Source organism: Giraffa tippelskirchi, chromosome 9 (assembly GCF_054371585.1).
Source record: "Giraffa tippelskirchi isolate mGirTip1 chromosome 9, T2T-mGirTip1v1.2.pri, whole genome shotgun sequence".
NCBI lineage: Eukaryota > Metazoa > Chordata > Mammalia > Artiodactyla > Giraffidae > Giraffa > Giraffa tippelskirchi.
In genome coordinates, this window is record NC_137283.1 from 74,581,376 (window position 1) to 74,604,971 (window position 23,596).

At 43.3% G+C, this 23,596-nt stretch overlaps 1 protein-coding gene across 1 annotated transcript in view; it reads left to right on the forward strand.

The window, feature by feature from the left end:
- The first annotated feature begins 14,779 nt into the window (after positions 1-14,779).
- Positions 14,780-23,596, forward strand: part of LMBRD1 (LMBR1 domain containing 1) — a 142,290-nt gene continuing 133,473 nt past the window's right edge. Inside the window, exons 1-2 of the mRNA XM_081530063.1 lie at positions 14,780-14,956; positions 22,221-22,397. Of these exons, the coding sequence (XP_081386189.1) occupies positions 14,882-14,956; positions 22,221-22,397 (252 nt within the window). The 5' untranslated portion in view covers positions 14,780-14,881. The remainder of the gene's footprint in view (positions 14,957-22,220; positions 22,398-23,596) is intronic.

Genomic DNA, 23,596 nt, shown 5'->3' on the forward strand with positions numbered 1-23,596 from the left:
ATTCACAGAATTGGGTTGAGAAGAGAAGGAGGAGGGTGGGAGATAGAGGTTCCCTGGGGGAGAAGAAAGAGCATCAATAGGGGGAGAGAGTGATCAGGCCAGTGATCACACTCCTGAGTAAAAATGGGTCCTAAAGATTGGGTTCTTAAATGTACAAAGTTGATATCAAATATGTAAAACACAGATTAAAAATCTAGAGTAGAGGTTAGACTCTTATAAAACTTACAATCTAAAAAAAAAAAAGAAAAAAAAAAAGAAAAAAGGGAACAGTGTAAAAAGAAAAAAAAAACAGTAAAACAGTAAAAAAAGAAACAGTAAAAAAATGTAGAACAGGAAAAAAACATTAAAAAAAAAAACACAAAAGGTATAAGATATATGTATGTAGTTTGCTTCAAAAATAGGGTTTTTTTTTTTTTTTTTGCAAGTTAATAGTGTGTTATGAAAATGAAAGTTAAAGGTGTAATAGAGGACTTGAAGAAAAAGGAAAGAAGAGAAAAAAAAAATTTTTTTTAATTAAAAAAAAAAATTTAAAAAAAAATTAAAAAAAAAAAAATAATAGTAAAAAATATATATATCCCGGACTTTCTCTGGAGCTGTTGTGAGCAGTGTGGGATCTGCTCAGTTTTAGATAGATCCTTATTCCTGCTTATACTTTTCAAGATCTGTAGGTCCTTTTTAATGCAGTCGGTATTAGCTACAGGGATCTTAATCTGTTGGCCTGTCCCTTCCAAAGCACTTCCCTCTGTTTATTTGACTTCTGTTTGGAGATCTCTTCAGTATCTAATTTCCGCCCTGCAACAAAGCGGTGGAGGTGATCTCTTTAGGTTCGCTTGTTCAATCGTGCTGTGGGGAGGAAGGAACACTGCAATTCTGGCGTGTGTGTGGTAAGCTCGCAGTGTCTCGGCCGCACTGGGTTCGCCCCCGCTCACGGCGTGTGTGCTTTCCCCGTCTACCCTGCTCAGGCTTCAGGTTACTCGGCCGGGGAGCGGGCCCTGAGCTGCGTGCACTTCCCAGGACTAAGCCGCTCAGGTTCAGGCTCCCGGTTACTCCACAAAGGCGCAGACTCGATTTTGCCCGCGGCTTGTGCCGTTCCCGGTCGGAGCTGCCCAGGCGGCCAGGAGTTTGGCGAGGGCGCTGTCCCCTGTTGGGGCGGTGCGGCTTATCACCTCCCTGGTCCCCGCCTCGGTTTACGGGCGCGCCCGGCTCCGGTGTGCTTTGTGTCGGTTCTGGGGAGCTGGTCTCTGGCTGCGACCCTCCCGGCTGCTGTCGACCCTCCGGGATCTCAGGCAGTCTTTGCTTAAAAACTGGGAGCCTGTTTTCAGTTTGGTAGGGGGTGCCCTCTCTGGAGCCGAGTTTGCCCCTTTCCGGCTCTAGCGGGCCCCGCCTGCCCGCTGTGTCCGGCGGGGGATGGCGCGGTCCGCAGCCGGCTAGCTCTCCTCTGGTATCGCTCAGTCCTTTGTTCTGTGAGCGGGCCGGCAGTGCCTTAGAGTTGGGCTTTTCGCGGGATAGTTCTCTCTCTCTCTCGCTATCCCACAGTTTAGGTTACTATCTCACGTTAGCTCCCTCAGATTGCCCTCGGGGCACTCGGGCCCGGTCCTTACCCTAGGCAATGCCGCCCGCTCCTCTCCGTTCAGCCCCCACTTGCTGGTGGCGGATGATGCGAGCGTCTGGGGTTCTTTGCTGGGAGTTGCTTTAGGCACGTAATCTGTCGATTTTATTTATTTTTTCCTCCCAGTTACGTTGCCCTCCGAGATAAAAAATCCTCCCCCACACCCGCCGGTGAGAGGGTTTCCTGGTGCTTGGAAATTCCTCCTCTTTTACGACTCCCTCCCCGGGACGGGTCTCCGTCCCTAACTCTTTTGTCTCTCTTTTTATCTTTTATAATTTCTCCTACCTCTTTTGAAGATAATGCGCAGTTTTTGTGAAAGCCTGACGTCCTCAGCCAGCCTTCAGAAGTAGTTTTGTGAAGTTTGGTCAGCGTTCAGATGTTCTTTCGATAAATTTGTGGAGGAGAGAGTGGTCTCCCCGTCCTATTCCTCCGCCATCTTCTGCTCTCCCCCTCTTCATTATATTTTTTAAGTTATTTTGTTCGACCTTTCCTTTACTCAGGCTTCAAGTTTGTATTGTTTCTTCCTTTTGGTTTCTGCCCTTGTAGTTTTGGTCTAGTGCTTTGTGTAATCTTCATGTAGGGTGAGATTTGTGCTTGTGCTCTAGCGGGAGGAGTTGAGGTTGTTTTTTTTTTTTTTTCTCTGATGGGCAAGGCTGAGTGAGATGGTAATCCTGTCTGCTGATGACTGAGTTTGTACTTTTGTCTTTTTGTTGTTTGGATGAGGCATCCTGCACAGGGTGTTACTGGCAGTTGGGTGATGCTGGGTCTTGAGTACTAGTGGTTGCCTTTGTGGGAGTTCTCGCTATTTGGATGCCCCCAGGGATTAGAGTTTTCTGATAGTCTAGGGTCTTGGAGTCAGCACTCCCACTTCAAAGGCTCAGGGTTTGATCTCTGGCCAGGAAAGAGATTTCACAGGTGGTTTGTTATGGCATTAAATGGAATTAAAACAAATACCCCAAAACGAGAAACCAAAGACAAAGCCAAGACAAATGGCAGACAAAATCAGGCAAATAATAATGAAATAATGGAATATACACATGTACTCCCATAAGCATAATCGAAATAGGCCAACAAAAATAAAGTACAATAGATTGACTGGGCAAACAAAGGAAACCAAAAATGATATCCACCAGTTAAGAACAAAACTAACAAAAGCACAAAGTGGAAAATAAAACTAAAGCAAGGTGCTAACTGGGGAATAAAGCAAGGAAAACAAAACTGACAAATATTGTGAGAAAAAGGAAGGAAAGAAAGAAAAGAAAGAATGGAATTGCAAAGTTAAATGGAGGTAGATAAAGAAGATTTATATATAATAGAGATTTAACTGCAAGGGGGAAAGAAAAGTAGGAAAGGAAACAAAGGAATAAATGTAGTAAATGTAATAGTAAGTTTAAAAAATTTAAAAACTAAAATTAAAAAAGAGGGAGGAAACAAAGGAAAACTCTACAGACCTGCAAAAGGCCAATGTAGAGGCAGAGGTTTATAACAGCCATACAATGTGTGTTTGAGAAAAAAATCTCAAAAGTTTAAACAGATTTCATAGTGCTAATAAAATAGATTACTACAACAGAGGGGATAAAAAAAAGGGGAAAAAGAAAAAAAAGAGAAAAACCGAAAGAAACTGCAGAACAAGTCAAAACATAAGAGTAATAAATGTTTTTTCTTGAGACTCTGCTGTCAGAGTCCTTTCCCTCACTGGGAGTCACAGTCCACCTCACCTCCCTAGGATGCCCTCCAACACTGTGTGGGTCTCTGGACCTGCTGCTGGGGCAGCTCAGATTCTAATCTGGTCCTACTCCTGTGTATTCTTGCCTCCAATGTCCACAGCTATCAGAGCTAGTGCATTTTCTTTTGTGGGAGCTCTCAGTATCCCTTTATATATTCCATAGACACAGAGTCTGCCTAGTTGATCATGTGGATTTAAGCTGCAGCTTGTACAGCTGGTGGGAAGGTTTTGGGTCTTCTTCCTTAGCCACACTGCCCCTGGGTTTCAATTGTGGTTTTATCTCCACCACTGGGGTTTGCTCCTGAGTCTGCCCTGGAAGACTTGGGTCTGCCCTAGTGAAGGCCAGGTGTGGAGGTGGTGCAACTGCTTGGGTTGCAGGGGCCCTGGCAGCACCAGGTACTCAGGGGGGTGGTGGCAGCTAGGGCAGCAGGAAATATAGTGCTCTAGATGAGTATGGCAATCCGCTCCAGTATTCTTGCCTGGAAAACCCCACTGACAGAGAAGCCTGGCAGTCCACAGTCCACAGGGTCGCAAAACATTGGACATGACCCAAGCGATCCTGGGGGCATAGATACAAGACCTTTTTTTTTTTGCCTGTGGCAGTTCTGCCCCAGTGAGTGTTGAGAGTGAAGGTGGTGCAGCTACTTGGATCACGGGGACATGGGCTGCCTCCGCTGTAGGAGTTATGGCCCTATCAGAGTCTTTTATTGAGCCTCTGGCAGCTGGTGATCAGAAGGCCTCTTTGGCTTGTCTTTCTCTGTTATTCCGCCTGTTCAGGCATTCAGAGGGCTCCCTTGGCTGGGGTCCTACTCTGTTTTTCAGTGCATCAGGTACTTAAAGGGGCACCCTGGGTGGGGTCCTACTCTGCTGTTCTGAGCGTCAGGTGCTTGATGGGCCAGCCTCTCTATTGTTCAGCTGCTGATGCTGGCTTGTGAGGAAAGAGAGGCTATGGTGATGGCTCCACCCCTAACACATGACTCAGCAGTATCGCCTTGCTTCCTTGGCTGCCTGGGAAATGTCAGCCATTTCCCACCACAATCTCCTCCCTCCCATACTCTCGGTCAATCTCTCTGCTGTCAACACCAGCCCTCGCCCTGGGATTGCTCCACAATCTCTACACTCCAGCTCCCAGCTGCTGCATCTTCTAGGGGGGACATGCATCCCTGTCTAGGGGTATGTATGGCTGCAGCAAGGATTGTCTGATTTTCGTTCCATTTAGGCTGTCAAAGATCAGCTGCTTCACTTTCAGCCTCAAATGTTTCTCCTCTGACCCAGACGATTGTCCCAATGTGGCAATCGGACCCCTGCTTCAGTTCCCCCACGCAGCGAGCTCAGGTCCAGTCCTACTAACACTCCTGTTTTCCCCCTAGTTCCTTTGTCCTACTGAGTTTTGCCTGCTTCTCTATATTCTTTTCCTGGTGGTCAGGTACTCCTGTCTGCTTGGTGTCTCCAGGTACTCCTACTCCTACTTCTGTGTCTGAAGGTGTATTCCTGATGTATCTGTGGAGAGAGATGTACTCCACATCCACCTGTTCCTCTGCCATCTTGTTCCCCTTTCTTATTTTTAATCACAATATTTTTAAAAGCAGAATTTTACTATAATGGTTTAAACTCTCTATATATCATTAAAAAGACAATAGAAAAGATATATATCTGGAAACAAGTGAAAATATAAAGATAAATCTCTTTAGTGTATTAATTGTTTAAAAACTTAAAGATCAATTTTAAATTCTTTCACATTATATTTCAGGTGACCCTCCCAGATGGCTCAGCCATAAAGAATTTGCCTGAAATGCAGGAGATATGGGTTCAATCCCTGTCAGGAAGATCCCCTGGAGGAGGGCTCTGCAACCTACTCCAGTATTCTTGTCTGGAGAATCCCATGAATAGAGGAGTCTAGTGGGCTACGGTCCATATAGTCGCAAAGAGTTGGACACAACTGAAGCAACTGAGCACACGTGCAGACTTCAGGCATGCTTAGATCGAGATCTACTTTGTGATCTAGATCTATGGCAGATCTAGGCTACTTTAGCCCCATATAAACACTACGAGGACCAACTGGCCTTACAAAATCTTATAACCAAAAAATCATTAATATGTGGAAATTAAACACTAACAGTTATACTTTGGTTTCCAATATAATCTGAGAACCTCTGCCCAGAAATGAATCAGACAGACTCCCATGATGAAAAAGAATAGCTTTTGGAGTGAGGAAAGGAGCTCTATTGTTAGCAAAAAGAGAAATACATATGTTACAAATGAAAAGAAAAATGTTTCCTTTGTTAAAGTTATTGAGAGTGTTCTGGATCATTTTTAACTATCATACATTTAAAATCAGTTTTTATTGTAATTTCTACTCATAAAGTGACTTTGACATTACTTTATGTTTAAGTTGTATAATCACATTTATTTTTTATACCTTGAAGTACATAAACACCAGATTTAGGAACTGACACAATGAAAAACACTTGAAGGCTTTAAATGATATTTTAACATGTCTAGACTATGAATAAATCATTTCTTGTATAGCCAGAAGAAAAATCTTAAGAAGAAAACTAACTTATGTCACCAGCTCATGTGGGAAATTTGTTCCATTTGGAGAATTATATAAACAGTATCCATTAAGAGTTTATAATTGCAAGAATATGGAAATGCAAATTTTACAATTCACATGATGATACTGCTTGTAGTTTAATTTTAGGATGAGAAATTGGAAATTGCTTCTGTGTCTGCAAGTCAAAAACACTCAGATATTAACTTTTCAGTGTCATTTTATTGTCAGTTTTCTACACAACAAAATAGGTGAACTACATTTTTTAATATAACATATTTTTGGACTCAGATAAAAGCTATTTTGATTTTCAATGAAAAAACGGAGTGCTCAGACATCTAGTTTTTCATGGATTGGCTCTTGTGCAAAAACTTCTGGCCTCTCCACTGAGTTACATTCAAATGAGCAAACACACTAGCAGAACCAAATGGGCTCTCAACCGTGTGTGCCAATTACCTTATAAACACATTGTAAGCTCTTCCACAAAGAGAAGAAGAGCTTCGTATGATTGTGATGACCCGTTAAGTTGGTTGACAGTGGAAGGATTGGTGCGTGTGAGGGGGGCGGAAGTGGGGGTGGGGTGTGAGGTGATGATGTCGATTTCAGAAGAAAAGGATTGCTCAAACTTCCTCAGGCACATGGTAATGTTCACCACGGATCATTGTTACATTCTTTGGACAGAAGATTAAGTGTAAGCAGAACACAGAGCACAACAGAGAAATTCTAAATCAACACATAATGGAGCAGGACAGACCCTAGGATTTGAGGTCAACAAGGCTTAACTGTAACCTGACTGAAGGTATTAAAATTGCTAAAGAAGAATTCGTAAATCTGAAGGAGGATTATCAGTTGGCGAAAGAAGCACAAACAAAATGACAGAAAGACAAATTTTGAGGCTTTTCAAGTGTCTTATTTTGGGGCTTCCCAGGTGGCCCAGTGGTAATGAATCTGCCTGCCAATATAGGAGATGCAAGAGACACGGGTTCAATCCCTGGGTTGGTAAGAGCCCCTGTAGTAGGAAATGGCTAATCCACTCTGGTTTTCTTGCCTGGAAAATTCCATGGACAAAGCAGCATGGCGGGCTACAGTCCAAAGGGTTGCACAGAGTTGGACACAACTGAGCACATAGAAAGTGCCTTATTTGGAAGGGTAATCTGATATTTTAAATTTGTCAAGGAAAAAAAAAATTAAGTGATGTATAAAAGTTAACTACTTCTGAAACACAACATGCTAAAATCCAGTGGTGTAATACATACAGTTAATCTGGATCAATAATTAGATTTTGCTATTATCTAAATGTAATTTCACGGTGTAAGCCATAGCAACCTGTGCAGTTACCATCTTACGGGTCAGTTGACTGTTTTCTGGGCCTCAGTTCTGAAGTCATTGCTATCAGGCTCTTTTAGATGGCTGACTGCTCCATGGCCCGGACCCCCACATATTTCTGACTCTTCCACCTTCTGCTCTCCAGTTCTAGGCCCACTTAAATTTCTATATCCTACTTCTTTTGTTATGTACCATTGACATAAATTTTTCTTCTTTCCTTTTAATCAAAACTTTCAATTTTCTTTGAGTTCCTATGGAAGACTATTTTTGTAATTTTTACCTCACAGTACTTGTTTTTACCATTAATTTTTTTTTTAATTGAAATATGGGCTTCCCAGGTGACTCTACCAGTAAAGAATCCGCCTGCCGATGCAGAAGACACGGAGATGTAGATTCAATCCCTGGGGGGATCCCCTGGAGAAGAAAATGGCAACCCACTCCAGTAGTCTTGTCTGGAAAATTCCATGGACAGAGCAGCCTGGTGCGCTACAGGCCAAAGGGTCACAAAGAGTCGGACATGACTGAGCAACTGAGCATGCCCACAGTGCCTTATTTGGAAGAGTTTGTTTTTGTTTTTACCATTAAAATGTTTTAAAATTTAAATATAGTTGATTTACAATGCAGTGTTAGTTTTTGGTGTACATCAAAGTGATTCATTTGCACCTACATAGATATATTTATATTCAGATTCTTTTGTTATGGTTTATTATACGACATTGACTATCATTTCCTGTGCTGTACAGTTGGATCTTGTTGTTCACAGTACTTGTCACTTGACCCTAATCCTACCTTTGGTTTTCTGAAAGGACTTCATAGGGGGAATGAATGAGAAACCATTCATATGTCCCCCGTTTCACAAACCTCCCCTCCTCCACCACTGCCAGCCCCTGGAGGGGAGTGTCTTGAGTGCCGAGATGAGTGATAGTCTTTGCTTCATGAACTCTTTTGCTGAGAGTTTTGATATCTATAATCACTGTATTTTTCTTCTTTCCTTCTGTCTTTGTCTGGTTTTGCTGTCAAGATAACCTTTCTATAGGTCATCACTGCCAGTCTGGTTTCTCACTTGACCACACCCCAAATTCCCACTGTCCACATGTTCCTGGTCCAGCCAAGAGAATCCTCTGGAAGGCCTCCTCCAAGAGAGGTTATTGCATCTCTCTTCAGTCCATCACAGGAATAAGCACATGGAAAGGGTAGATCTCAAGCACATCCACTAAAACCTTCAGGGTGAGTTTAATGAACTAGTGTGTGTGTGGTGGGGGGGAGTGTGGGGAGGAGCTAAACCATGCCCTTTCTGCACTGAGATAGTCCTTAGCAAGCCTTTATGCCAGGCACTCTGTGAGTCAGCCACCCTCCACACCTCCAGTTGTGCTGGGCCTCTCCCCAAATTTAGGTCACACCCTCCAACCTGATGGGTGACTCTCTTGCATAACCTCCTCCCATTGGCTTTAGGGAAAGACTACTCAAAAGCTGAGAGACAGGCATGAGGGGAAGAGAGTTGCTCCCTTACACACACTGCCTTCCTCCAAAGGCCTCTGCCCCTCTTCATTTAGTCAAGAGGATCCAGGTTTGGATAGGCCTACAGTTTTCTGCAACAACTCCTCTTATTAGACCCCCTGGGAGTGATCTGTACATGGCCACTTTGTTGACCTCAAAATGGAAGAGAGTCCACAGAAATTCTGGTTCCTTCTCATGACTTGTAGGATGTTGGGTAAGGCAAGGGCTTCTATGGTAACTCCAGGTGTCTTGGTCCGTTTGGCTTGCTCTAACAAAAATACCATACAGCATGTGGTTCAGAGACAGCAGAATTTTTTTCTCACAGTACCGGAGGCTGGAAAGTCCAAGATTAAAGAGCTGACAGATCCAAAGTCTGACTAGACACTCATGAATATGTTCTCATTGAACTTCATGCAGCAGACGGGGATTAAGAGCTCTCTGGCATCGGGTATTAACCATCCTGAGGTCTCAGCCCTTATCACCAGATCACGTCTCACAAGCCCTACTTCCAAATGCCATCACCTTGGGCTTTAGAATTTAATATATGGAATTGGGAACACACATTCAAATATTCAATCTATAGCCTCGGTAAAGGACTATCTATTGGGTTTTTACATCTTCATGGAATATATTAAAATGAGCACATAAAAAGCCTTTAAACTCTTAAAGACAAGAATCTTACCATGATGAAGACTGTGTTCATTTGTGAGGAGATTTTCAGTTTCTAAGTTACTCATGTGTGGAAATTTATTAATGAGCATGTATTCCTTCTATGTGCCTGTATGCTAAGTCGCTTCAGTTGTGTCCAACTCTTTGCGACACTGTGGACTGTAGCCTGCCAGGCTCCTCTGTCCAAGGGATTCTCCAGGCAAGAATACTGGAGTGGGTTGCCGTGCCCCTCTCCAGGGGGTCTTCCCCACCCAGGGATTGAACCTGAGTCTCTTATATCTCCTGCATCTGCAGGTGGGTTCTTTATCACTAGTTCCACCTGGGAAGCCCTATTCCTTCTATAATTTTCAGTAATCAATAAAGATGATTATTATTTTTAAAGAACTCTGGTATGTAATGAAAGGCTTCCTAGATTTAAGAACATCATTCAGGAGACTGTTTTCAGTCCTTAATGGTCTGGTCGTATGAATTAATAGTACATCCCCACCGGGTGGATGAATATAGAGATGGGTTGATGTGCGTATTTGTAGCTGCTCGTGTGTCACTCTCTCTTTTTCCCCTGTCCCAATCTTCCTGATTCAAACCACTACTATCCTTGTACCTAATCACTCTCTCATCAGCATCACAAGTATATAAGGCTTTTCTAATTTGAAAATCAAACAATTGCCCAATACAACTCCAGTACCTAGACGTTCAGAGTCAGCAAAAGAGTGAACCCAGTTCATTAAATAAGCTTCATTCAATCATAAGGTACATCAGCTGTTAAAAAAGATTCATTCCAGGATTGAAAAAATCACCAATTTCACATAAAGTGGTGGGGAGATTATGATAGTCAATTCTTTGATTCCCTCCCAACCATAAATTCTCCTTTACATGTAGAATTAAAACGGTATGTAAGAAGAATTTATTCCAAATTCTTGGGCCTTTCAGTCAAATAAAGTATTGACAAATAGACTGGAATAGAAGAGAAATTGAAGAGAATTCCTCTGTGAGAATTGGTGCTGTCTATGAATTCCCACCTCTAACACCAAGAAATGATGTGTGTGTGTGTGTGTGTGTGTGTGTGTGTGTGTGTGTGTGTGTAAAGTTAGGGTGAGATGTTGCCATCTAGTCCCTAGCCTTGTAGGGGAGGCTTCAACAAACTTACTTGGAAAATCTGAAGTATGGCCCTTGCATCTGAAAGCAGACTGGTACCCAACTCAGGCGTGGGGAAACTTCAGCAGACTCTCTAGTGTATGCTGACTCCCTCCAGGATATCCAAGAAGGGCTGATTGTTTTAGCAGTAGAACTAGGACAATGCAGCTACACTGGGAATGGCTTGAGTTCTCAAAGGCTCTTGGTGCAAGTCATGTGTAGAGGGGATGTGGGCTGTGTGGTGAAACCATTCGGTATAGTTTCAGGGGCTCCAAAGAGCTCTGATACCACAGTCCTTTATGTCTCAGTGCAGAAAAAAATTCAGTAAGAGGCAAACTGATAGATAAGAAATGATTCAATAAGATGCTTGTGAGGCTTATAAGCAGGTGGGTGAGAAATGAAAGAAAGTGAAAGTGAAGTCGCTCAGTTGTGTCCGACTCTTTGCGACCTCATGGACTGTAGCCCCACAGGCTCCTCGGTCCATCGGATTTTCCAGGCATGAATACTGGGATAGGTTGCTATTTCCTGGGTGAGAAATGCCATGCCCCCAAACTTCCTGGGCTACAGTGTTACAATCAAAGGAAAAGTAGGGAGGGGAGAAGAAAATTTTGGTCTCTCTTCAGTAGATGTCATGTTTCCATCATCAGCTCCTCCTCCAAGATGGGCACGGGAATTTTCTTGCCCTTACATGGTCAAGGTAGGTCCACATGCTACATTTTTTTAATGTGTGCAGAGAGCATGTCCTAAGGATCATTAACTTATTGATCATTAACTCACTGAGCAAGATATAGGTCTCATGTTACCACTGTTTTTTTTGTTTGTTTGTTTGTTTTGGGGCATGTCTCGGGCTTTTGTTGCATGGTTTTGTTGCTAAGCGAACCTGCTTTCTTGAGCAACCATTAACTTACAGTGTTCAGAGCTCAGATGCTTCAGCCATGTCCAGCTTTTTGTGACCCCATGGACTACAGTCCACCAGGCTCCTCTGTTCATGGGATTCTCCAGGCGAGAAAACTGGAGTGGGTTGCCATGCCCTCTTCCAGGTGATCTTCCTGATCCAGGGATAGAACTCTCATCTCTTATGCTTCCTGCATTGGCATGGAAGGTTCTTTACCACTAGCACTGCCTAGGAATCAGCTGTACATATCATACATCTCCTCCCTCTTGAACCTCCATCCCATGTCCCACCCTTCCATTCCAGCTCTCTAGGTCATCACAGAGCACCGAGCTGAACTCCCTGTGCTACATCACAGCTTCCCACCAGCTGTCTATTTCATACATGGTGAAAGAGCTGGACACGACTGAACACACAGTGTATATATGTCAATGCTACTCTCTCAATTCGTCACGTGTAAGAGTCCACATGGAAGCGATACCGGAATGGTATTTTTCTTTCTCTGCTTTACTTCATTCAGCATGACAAGGTCCATCCATGATGCCGCAACTGGCATTGTTTCATTGTTTTTAATGGCTGAGTAATATTCCATTCTGTATATGTACTACATCTTCTTTATCCATTTCTCTGTCAATGGACATTTAGGTATGCCTTGGTTATTTTAAATAATGCTGAAATGAACACATGAAAAAACAATCAACATCACTAATTATTAGAAAAATAATTATAGCAAATCAAAACTACAATAAGCTATCACCTCACACCAGTCAGAATGGCTATCATCAAAAAATTCACAACTTTTAAATGTTGGAGAGGGTATGGAGATCAGGGAACCCTCCTAGACTGTTGGTGGGAACGTAAATTGGACAGCCACTGTGGAGAACAGTATGGAGCTTCCTTAAAAAACTCATTTTTAAATGCATCTCTCATGATGTATTCTGCATATAAGTTAAATAGCAGGGTGACAATATACAACCTTGAAGTACTCCTTTCCTGATTTGGAACCAGTCTGTTGTTCCATGTCCAGTTCTAACCATTGCTTCTTGACATGCATGCAGATTTCTCAGGAGGCAGGTCAAGTGGTCTGATATTCCCATCTCTTTCAGAATTTTCCACAGTTTATTATGATCCACACAGCCAAACAAAGGCTTTGGCATAGTCAATAAAGCAGAAGTAGATGTTTTTCTGGAACTCTTTTGCTTTTTTGATGATCCAACAGATGTTGGCAATTTGATCTCTGATACCTCTGCCTTTTCTAAATCCAGCTTGAACATCTGGAATTTCATGGTTCATGTACTGTTGATGCATGGCTTGGAGAATTTTGCTAGGGTGTGAAATGAGTGCAATTGTGTGGTAGTTTGAACATTCTTTGGCCTTTCTTTGGGATTGGAATGAAAAGTGACCTTTTCCAGTCCTGTGGCCACTGCTGAGTTTTCCAAATTTGCTGACATATTAAGTGCAGCACTTTCACAGCATCATCTTTTAGGATTTGAAAGAGCTCAACTGGAATTCCATCACTTCCAATAGCTTTGTTCGTAATGATGCTTCCCAAGGCCCACTTGACTCAGGGTCCAGGATGTCTGGCTCTAGGTGAGTGATCACACCATTGTGGTTATCCGGGTCATGAAGATCTTTTTTGTACAGTTCTTGTGTATTGTTGCCACCTCTTCTTAATATCTTCTGCTTCTGTTAGGTCCGTACTATTTGTGTCCTTTATTGAGTCCATCTTTGCATGAAATGTTCCCTTGGTATCTCTAACTTTCTAGAAGTGATCTGGCCTGGCATTGTCTTAAATCTCTCCTCCAAGCTAGTGGGCCTTTAGTAGAGTATTAGGAGAGCTTAGCAGGGAGAGGCAGAAGTTTAAGTGACCATAGTGTTTCCTGCTGGAGAAGGAAATGGCAACCCACTCCAGTGTTCTTGCCTAGAGAATCCTGTGGACAGAGGAGCCTGGTGGGCTGCTGTCCATAGGATCGCACAGAGTCAGACACGACTGAAGCGACTTAGCATGCATGCACGCATTGGAGAAAGAAATGGCAAACCACTCCAGTGTTCTTGCCTGGAGAATCCTACGGACGGAGGAGCCTGGTGGGCTGCTGTCCATAGGATCGCAGAGTCGGACACGACTGAAGTGACTTAGCAGCAGCAGCAGCAGCAGCAGCAGCAGCAGCAGTGTTTCTTGCAGCTGGTGGGGGGATTTCCAAGTGGCTTCCTAGAGTAGAGATGTCTCTACAATTCACTTTCAGGAAACCATGAGGGAGGTCTCCGGAAAAGTGAATGGCCCGCGAGAGTCACATTCAAACATCGGCAAGTTCAGAGAGCAGGAAGCCACCTTTGATGTTACCTGTCTTCTCTGGTTTCTTCTTCCCTCATATTGTACAGGAAGGGAGACACTGCACTCCTTCCATTCAGCAGGATTCCAGCCCCAAAGCGTTCTTGGGTAGGGGATAACATCACCACATAATGCATTGTAAAGCCATGTGAGAGTCATACATAAAGTTGTGGTTTAATTACAAGTGTGTTTTGTTCATTTCACTGGTTAACAATGCACCCACACTCTAGTGGACCCAGGCAGGCCATCTCAGGACCATTCCCTTTGCTTCACTTTGGGTCTATGTGGATTATCTCATTCACTTACAAACATCACTAGAAGCTGTGATTTCATATAGTATGTTCAGAAAGTCAAGTACCATTAGGGTATAAAGTTATCACGGAAATTCACAGGCATGTAGAAATTTAAATGTGCTTAGTCACTCAGTCATCCGACTCTTTGCGACCCCATGGACTGTACAGCCTGATAGGTTTCTGTCCACTGGATTCTCCAGGTAAGAACACTGGAATGGGTTGCCATGCCCTCCTCCAGGGGATCTTCCCAACCCAGGGAGGGAACTCAGGTCTCCCAAATTGCAGACAGATTCTTTACCATCTGAGCCACCATACAAAGGCCATAACATCCCATGATAAGGCAGCGTCCACCTTAGCAGCTACTCAGGCTGGGCCCAGGCGCCAGCAAATCAGAAAGTTATTTGGGCAGCTGGGAAAGTCGGCCATTCCTACAACCTGAGGAGGCCTTCTGCTAATTGAGCAGCCCTTCTGTCAAAGAGACTAGAGAGCCTCTTCCCTTACAATGGCAATGGAAGCCCCTGAGCCGGCTCGCCTCGGTTGACACATCTGCTGCGTGGCCCACGGGCTCCTGGGCGTTTCCGGTCAGCAGCCAGTTACGTGACGTCGCCGGGAGACTACGCCCTTCAGAGCCCAGCACCGCCCCGCTGCTGGCCGTACGTGACGTCACGGCGCCCGGACGCGCCCCGCCCCCGGCCGCTGTCGCCGGGGTCCGCTCCCTGCGAGTCTCCTAGGCAACCAGCGCTCCGCCCCTCCGCCCCTTTAACCTTTAGGGTGCGCGAGCGCCGCGTCCTGCGCCGGTTCCTCCCTCCCCTCCTTGTTGTCGCTTCACCGGTGCTGTCTCCGCCGGAAGCGAAGATGGCGGCGGCGGCGGCTGGCGCGGCGTCCGCCGAGCTGGTGATCGGCTGGTGCATCTTCGGCCTCCTCCTCCTGGTAGGGGAGGCGCTTGGCGTTCCCCGGGGCCTGGCAGGGGGACGGGGGCGGCCCCGCCGCTGGGTGCCGTGGCCCCGACTTCCTCGTCCCGCCCCTCCGGCTCCGGCGGCCGCCGCGGAGGCGCCGGGTCGGGACCGGCCGCCGGAGAGGCGCGCCGGCCGCCGGCTGAGGGCGCGGGGTGGTCCCCGGGGCGCCCCGGACCCAGGCCGGACGGAGGCCCCTACGCACGGGGGAGCGGGGCGCCGAGAGGACGGGCCCCGGGGGCAGGCAGCTCCCGCCTGCGCGCCCGCGGGCGCCGCGTCGTCGGCCCGCGAGCCGGCTCTGCGCTGGGAGCCGCTCCACTGTGTCCCTGCCTTTAGCGCTGTGGGGTCGGTCCGCAGCCTTCTCTCCCCCATTGTACGGTACTGCCTTGTTGACGTGCGTTCTGACGCCGGCTTTCGCCTTCCTTCCTGGCCCTTGATGGCTGAGACACCTGTGCCGCGGAGCTGGGGCCCTGGTTACTTCCAGGGTCAGGGTCTGTGTGCCCACCTGTCTGACCTCAGGTGCCTCCATCCCAGCCGCCTGACTCCTGCTTATCCAGGCAGCAAAACGTGGGCCAGACGGCCTAGCTTTTATTTCCTGAACCCACGTTAAAACCCTTTTAATTGGGAGTTCCCCTCCCGAGTCTCACTCTTCCCGGTAGTCTTCAGCCCAACTTGCTGTTGCTTCAGTGTCCCGAAGTAGTAGTGCCACTTGGTAGTAGGAAAACAACAAAATCAAACCAAAAAGAAAAAAAAAAAATCCGGTTTACTTGTTGAAATCAAGATTTGCCTCATTTTACTTTACTTTCTAGATTCTGTTACGGTGTCTGCAACCTGTATAGTATGTTTTTTCTTGTAGATGTTGTAACAGAAACGACCTCCTTCCTTGAGTGTGTGAAAACTTGAAAAGGTTTCTTTTGTAGCCTTTACCACCTGCCCAGAGAGTAATAATGCCTTTACCTTGGAACATGCTTTATTCTGCTTGGAGGAAGTGAAAGATCTGAAGGTTGGCTTTGGTTTCCTCAGCCTGTACTTGGGCTTTTCCAGACTGTTGTATTCACTTCACTTTGTAGGGGAGCAGAATTTGGCACCCCAAAATGTCTCTCTGGCTTGGGGACTAGTTTAGGCTGGTTATTTGTAAGAAACGGAAGACTCAGGAAATATTTCTTTTTACATCTGCCTTAGCCGCTGGAAGAGTTTAGATCAGGGCCCTGTCTTCAAAATAAGTTTTATCACCAGAGATACCTGCAAAGAATGTGAGCTAGGTGTGGTGGGCCTAGAGCTCAGAGAGTCCCTCTGTGTCCTTTTGTCCCTGCGTGGCCCAGCAAAAGTTTGTTTACCAAACTTTAGCTTTCTACTTGGATGTGAAGTGCCTTCCTCCCTGATGAGGTCCCAAGCTGTCACTTCCAGCATCCTCTGTCTATAACTGAAGGTGGTATTTAAGGTGAGGGCTTTGGCCATTTTGTTAAGTTCTCTTGGGTATCTCCCCTGTACAGTATACATGTTATCAAACATTTGATTTTCTCCTGTTGATCTAGCTCATGTCAATTTAATTGTTAGACCAGCCAAAAGAACTTAAGAAGGAAAAGTGAATTTCTTTCTTCCTGACAGTTGAGAGGAAAACAAAGGAGCACATAACCTGTATCAAAGTCCAGGGAGAATAACTTGGCAATTATCAATGAATAAACATTTCAGATACAGCAGTTATGCTATAGATTGTAGGAGGATGCAAATAAAACAAAATGTGGCCTTTAAGAGGGCCTGAAGATAGGTGAGAAAATAAGAGTTTTTGAAACAGGTCTATTAAGGACTGAAAACCAAAGTATGATTTTATAAATAGGACTTGAGAGAATAGAGAAGAATTTTGGGAGAAAGTGTAATAGAGGCAAACTTTGGATGGAAAAGGAAGGGAAAGCATTTAAGTTGGTGATATTACAGCAGGAACAAAATAAAATGAAATAGAATTAAAGGTTTGAAATTCAATGTTAGTATAGGAATACATTACAAATGAGGGCCATTGTTTAATTTTCTGCAAATCTCTTTAATTTGTGGATTATTAGAAGAGAACTGGATTCTTGTGTCTGCTTCTGCCTCCAAGCTTTTGAGAGGTTACTTTGGTTGACATACATGAGGTTTTAGTGATATGTAGTTGGAAGCTGAGTATCTTTTAGGTCACTGTGACATTGTTCTATATAATATCACATCAAAACTCAGTAAGTAGAAGCTTCTTAGTATGAAATATGGGATTTGAAACCCTATGAATGAACTTTTGTTCTTTCCCCTATGGGTGGTTTTATAACATGATGTGTTTGGTCATTTAGAAAATAACTGGTTCTCCGAGCTAAGCAGATCTTTGAAATACGGATATATTTCATTACATAAATCAAATATCACATCCATCAGTATCATCACTGATCTTGCCAGAAGAAATGTCTCAGAAATAAGTATTGAGAAATTGCCCAGCTTACAGTCATGGATACATAGTCGTTTGCGCTTTCAAGTGAAAATGTTGTTTCTTGGAAATAGTGCCTCCTTTGGCTTTCAGCTCTTAATATAGGGTGCTTTTTCCTGGAGACAGCCATCACTACTTGAGCACATTCACGTTTTCCTCCGTGGAATATTAAAGTCAGGGGTTGAAGTTTAATGAAGTTGACATTTACTGCTTTGTCGATTGTAGTTTTAAGTTAGTGATTCTTTCCTTCTGTGAGTGTGTGGTGGTTAAAAAAAAGTCACTACTGGCATGTTTGGTTCCATTGTTTTGATTTGTGCTTAATTGGCCAGCAGTTTTCCCTACCATTGGGTTTCCCTAGTGGCTCAGCTGGTAAAGAATCCACCTGCGATGTGGGAGACCTGGGTTTGATCCCTGTTGGGAAGATCCCCTGGAGAAGGGAACGACTGCCCATTCCAGTATTCTGGCCTGCAGAATATAGTCCATGGGGTGGCAGAGTCTGACAGGACTGAGGGACTTTCACTCCCCCGCCCCCTATAACTTACGCACCACGAGTGCAAATATCAATGTGGAAAGGGCAAATGACATTTTAGTAGTATTGTGAGAATAGTTTTCAATTTGCAGATCCCCAGAAAGAGTTGTGGGACTGCCAGGGGTCTGGGGACTTAACGCTTTGAGAACTGCTGCTAATCACCTGTTAAAGATTCAGAACACATTGACATTGACAACTTTGTAATCTTGGGCAAACAGGATGGACTTCATTTTCTTCTGTCACATAAGGAAAGGTTAGACTCAGCTCCTCCAAGCCTATAATTTAATTGTCTACATTTACTATATCAAATCTGAGCCCTTCACCCTAGTCCCCACACCCACAGGATTGTCAGTACGTTGGCTTACACCATCTCTCAAATTGCATTTCCCATTACTATATTAGACTGAGTCGTCCTTTCTGTAAAGCAAGTTTACTTTTGTTACTCCAAGTGAGGGGATCATCTGGGAACTTGTTAGAAGTACATATAGGGGACCCCAGCTCTGCGGAATCAGAATCTGCAGTTTGACAAGATCCCAGGCAGTGTGTGTTCCTTGATTCTCCTGCCTCTTCCCAGGTACTTCTCCTCCTGTCTCATTACAGACACCTGGGGAGCATTAAAAGCCCTAATGCTCAAACCAGTTAAGTCAGAATCACTTGGGAGGGGTTGGGGACTGTTCTATATCTTTCCTTATGACTGTTAGCAGAATTATATACTAGTTTCTTTTATGAAATCCTCTAAAATGTTATTTCATATGACATTTAATAATATTTGCTGCTCTTTGTTAAGCAATTACTAGCTCAGGCACTGTGCTAAACTCTTGACATTCAATTCCTATAACCTGCTATGAAAGAAATATCTTACAAATGAGGACAGTTGGTTTATTTTATAATGTGGTAACTATTGATAGATTTAACCTGAAAACAAAAAGCTCTTTGAAGTCTGTTTTCATAAAGTTTCCCCAAACCCCTAAAAGTTTGGGAACCTCTGGCTGAACTGTTTTGCTTAGCTTGCCCTTTTCCTACTTGTCTGGCTGTTATTGGCAAACTCCTTCCTCTGCAGTAATACCTACTGCTTCAAACTAAGTACAGATCTTCTTCAAGTCCAACAAAAAGTTTATTCAGTTTTTTGTCTTAGCTGCTGCTAAGGATGGAAAGGCTCATCTTCCAGTGACTTGCAAAGTAATTTGGGGAAAGCTATATTTGTCAATTTAGAAACAAACCCATTAAATATTAATATAAGTAACATTTTATAAAAGAATATTTTCCAAAAGAAAATGAAATTAATAAATTGTTAAGCCAGAATTTGATTAAAGATCTTTTTCCTTCCTTTTTTCCTCCTTCCCTCCCTACATTTCCTTTTATTTCTCTCTCTCCAACATCCATGTTCCAAAGTGCACATTTTTCTTTTCACTTTATTTTTTCTGCTGTTCTGACACCAACTGAAACGTTAGTAATGTAAAGAAATTACATGCAACAACTTGGATGGATTTAAAATTCATTAGGTTAAGTAAAAGAAGCCAGACTCAGAAGACATACTGTGTAAGTACACTGACATTTTAGAAGAAGCAAAAGCTGTGAGTGCAGATAATAGATAGTGGTTGTCAAGGGCTAGGGAGTGGTGCGTTTAGTCATTCAGTCATGTCCAACCCTTTGTGACCCCATGGACTGTAGCCCACCAGGCTCCTCTGTCCAAGGGGGTTCTCCAAGCAAGAATCTTGGAGTGGGTTGCCATGACCTCCTTCAGGGGATCTTCCCAACCCAGAGATCAAATCCAGATCTTCTGCATTGCAGGCAGATTCTTTACCAACTGAGCCTCCAGGGAAGTGGCAAGAGGGGTTAATTATGGAGGGGCAAAGGAGGTTTTTCTGCAATGATGGAACTGTTCTTTTCTCTTGATTCTGGTAGGAGAATTTGGAAACTGTAACTTGTTAGGTGGTGTTCTTAGTTCATTTTTGGCTCTTGAGCTATGATGCCCAAAAGGGAAATAACGTTACATGAAAAACTAGGTTTGCCTGTTGATGCATGTTGAGCCAGCAGACACAACCAACCCAAAGGTCAGGAGAAGGGAGAACACTGGGAGTCTTTCCTAGGGCAGTCCTCATCCTCAAGATTGGGGAAGTTTAAAGCTAAGGGTCATACATATGCATGAAGGGGCTTGAGTGGTAGACAGAATCCAAGAAGGGTCAGAAAAGATCGGCATCATCCCTCAGGTTCCAGGTGATCTCGTAGTTGAACACTCCAGGACAATCTTTAAAACAGACCTGGGAGTGTTTACAACTGATGTACTGTCTTTGCTGTAGTTACTTCTCTTGCCTGATAGAGTGGTTTGTTTCTGCATCATTTTATTCCCCCTAGATCTTTAATTACTGAGATCTGCCCAAGGGCAAGCATTGTGGCTGGGGTTAAATCACAAAACAGCTTATGCCAAAAATGTCTTCTCATATGTCAAGAAAGCCATGCCCGGATCTCTTTCTCTAGGGAACCCGTACCTTGTCTACACTGAAGTTAAATCTGTTGAAAAGTGTGGAAGGCCAGAACAAAGCTTGTGTCCTAGAGCTTTTATAGAGCTCACTTAAAACCTCGGTTCTCAAGTTTGCCTCAGACTGGGATCCCCAGTGCTGATGCCTGCAGAAGTCTCAGTCTATGATGAAGGTGATTTGGGGGAGGCCGTAAAGGAATTTTAAGTTTTTACCCAGGGGATTCTAACATAGCCAAGGTTGAGAATCACCCATTGAAGATCTGCTTGCCATCCCCTATGACTGAGTAAAGCAGAGATTCTTGAAGTGTAGTCTCTGGACCGGCATCAGCCTTCCTGGGAACTTGTTACAAATACAGGTTTTCTGGACCTTTTTCAGACCTGTTGAATTTGAAACTGCTGTAGCGGCCCTCCAGGGAATTCTGATGCCAGAATTTGAATTCTGATGCTAGAAATGCAAGAGTAAAGTCCTTTACTCTGTGTTAATTTCTAGAAAGATGTTGGTGACTGTTAGTTAAGAGGACCTGATGGATTACAGATGTCAACCTCAGTACCTCTGAGTGTACTTTTTTCCCTGGAAAGTTCCTTGTAATGCACATGCATCCGTTTTCAGTGTTCATTCTTCTTTGTTTAATGCTCTTTAAAATGTGAATTACAGTATAATACATTGATTGCATGGTGATTGTTGACAGTTAATCTTTAGCTAAATGATACTCGTGAACTGTCACAAAGGGACAAAAGTTAATTTGAGTTTTGGTGGTGTTTTGTGATGCCTCTGTAGTAAGAACAGGATAAAACAACTTTTTTAAAAAATTAATTTATTTCTCTATTGACAGATAATTGCTTTACAAAAGTTTATTGTTTTCTGTTAAACCTCAACATGAATCAGCCATAGATATACATATATCCCCTCCCGTTTGAACCTCCCTCCCATCTCCCTCCCCATCCCACCCCTCTAGGTTGATACAGAGCCCCAGTTTGAGTTTCTTAGCCATACATAAAAATCCCATTGCCAATTTATATGGTAATGTAAGTTTCCATGTTACTCTTTCCGTACATTTCACCCTCTCCTCCCCTCGCCTCATGTCCATAAGTCTATTCTCTATGTCTGTTTCTCCACTGCTGCCCTGTAAGTAAATTCTTCAGTACCATTTTTCTAGATTCTGTGTATATGTGTTAGAATATGATATTTATCTTTCTCTTACTGACTTACTTCACTCTGTATAATAGGTTCTAGGTTCATCCACTTCATTAGAACTGACTCAAAGGTGTTCCTTTTTATGGCTTAGTAATATTCCATTGTGTATATGTACCACAACTTCTTTATCCATTCATCAGTTGATGGACATCTAGGTTGCTTCCATGTTCTGGCTATTGTAAATAGTGCTGGAGTGAACAATGGGAAACAACTTTTAGTTACATCTCCTTTAGCTTGGGAAAATATATAGGGAAAAGTATTCAGAGCTAGTTATAACTGTAATGTGTCAACCATTAATGGTCATACAGTGTTTGTGAGGAAATATGTAACTGAACACTGTTACCAACAACCTTTGCTTGTTTTTTTGGTGTCTTGGCACCCCAGTGATGATGTACTGCTTTAATGAACTTGGCTTTGAAAATGATAAATCCTAACTAAGTTTTTAAGGGGTAGGGGACATCTCCATGCACATCCGAAAGCATCTTTACTTGACATAAAGTTTCCCACCGGGAACTTTAAAACACATTCTAGAATCAGTATTAGAGCATAGATAGGGCAGTAACAAAACATTTCTTTCTGTCTGTTTCAGGCTATCTTGGCGTTCTGCTGGATATACGTTCGCAAATATCAGAGCCAGCGGGAAAGTGAAGTTGTCTCCACCATAACTGCCATTTTTTCTCTGGCCATTGCACTGATCACTTCAGCACTTCTTCCAGTGGATATATTTTTGGTTTCTTACATGAAAAATCAAAATGGTACATTTAAGGTAATTATTTTGTCCTTTCATATTCTTGGTGATTAAGTATTTAATTAAATGTGTAGCAGGGCAGTGTGTGTTTTATTGTTGTCTCTGGGAATAAGCGAGAATGGAAATGCACAGAGAGGCTGAAGATGTGACAACTCACGTGAAACAGACTTTTCACTGATTTACAACCATCCAAGAAGTCTTTTTGTTAATCAGAAAATTTGCCAAGTGATCACAGTAGGTTTTATTTTTGTGCCTTTCGTGGCTCCCTTGAAGTCTGACTTCATTTGCATTATCTAATTAAGATAATTTAGAAGGACCTTTGTTAGTGGCAGACTATGGTCTTCATCTCTGTGTCATATTGAAGACCCTGAGTCACTGCGATGCAGGCTGAAGACAATCAGACCCGAGTTCTAGTCTTGGCTCCTCACTACCTAGCTTGTGTCTTTGGCCAAACTGAACTTTTCTGGACTTCATGTTTCTTATATTTAAAATGCATGGTGTTAGACTGGAAGGCTTCTGAGTTCCTTTTCGATTATGCAAATTACTTTTACATTTCTTACTAGTGTAAGCTTTATGAGATAGGAAGTGTGTCTTGTTTGTTTCTAGGTGGCCAGTGTCTGACACATAGTAGGCACTTAAATATTTGAATGAAATATTATTTTAATTAATTATCTCAGTAATGCATGGTTGCAAAATAACTTCCTGAATTGGGCCAACTGGACTTAAATAATTTGGTAATTTTTTTGAGTTAGGTTTGGCTAGATTCTAATTGCTGTGAAAACTGCAGTTCTTTGCTATAGATTAGTCATTCATTTAGCAAGTATTAATTGAGCTCTTAGTATGTGCTGAATGCTGTAGAGAGAGAGTAACTAGTGTCCATAGAGTACTTAGTGTATGTCAGACCCTCTTCTAGATGGTTTACATATCTTAATGTCCCAACAACCCACTGAGGTAGATAGTGTTATCTCTGTTTTCATGGGCAGGAAGCCAAGGTTCAGAGAGGTGACATATCCCATCTCAGGTTTGGGGTTTGAAGATGCTGTTACTGGGATTTCCTATATGCAGTGTATAATTATTGTTTGAGCAGGAGGGTTTTTTTTAATATTTAAATTTAGAATATTTGGTTTGTTTAGATTCTGTTGAATTACATTTTCATCTGGAAATTTCTAAAGTATTTTAATGAAATTATGAGCTCCCTTAGATCATGTAGTTATTCT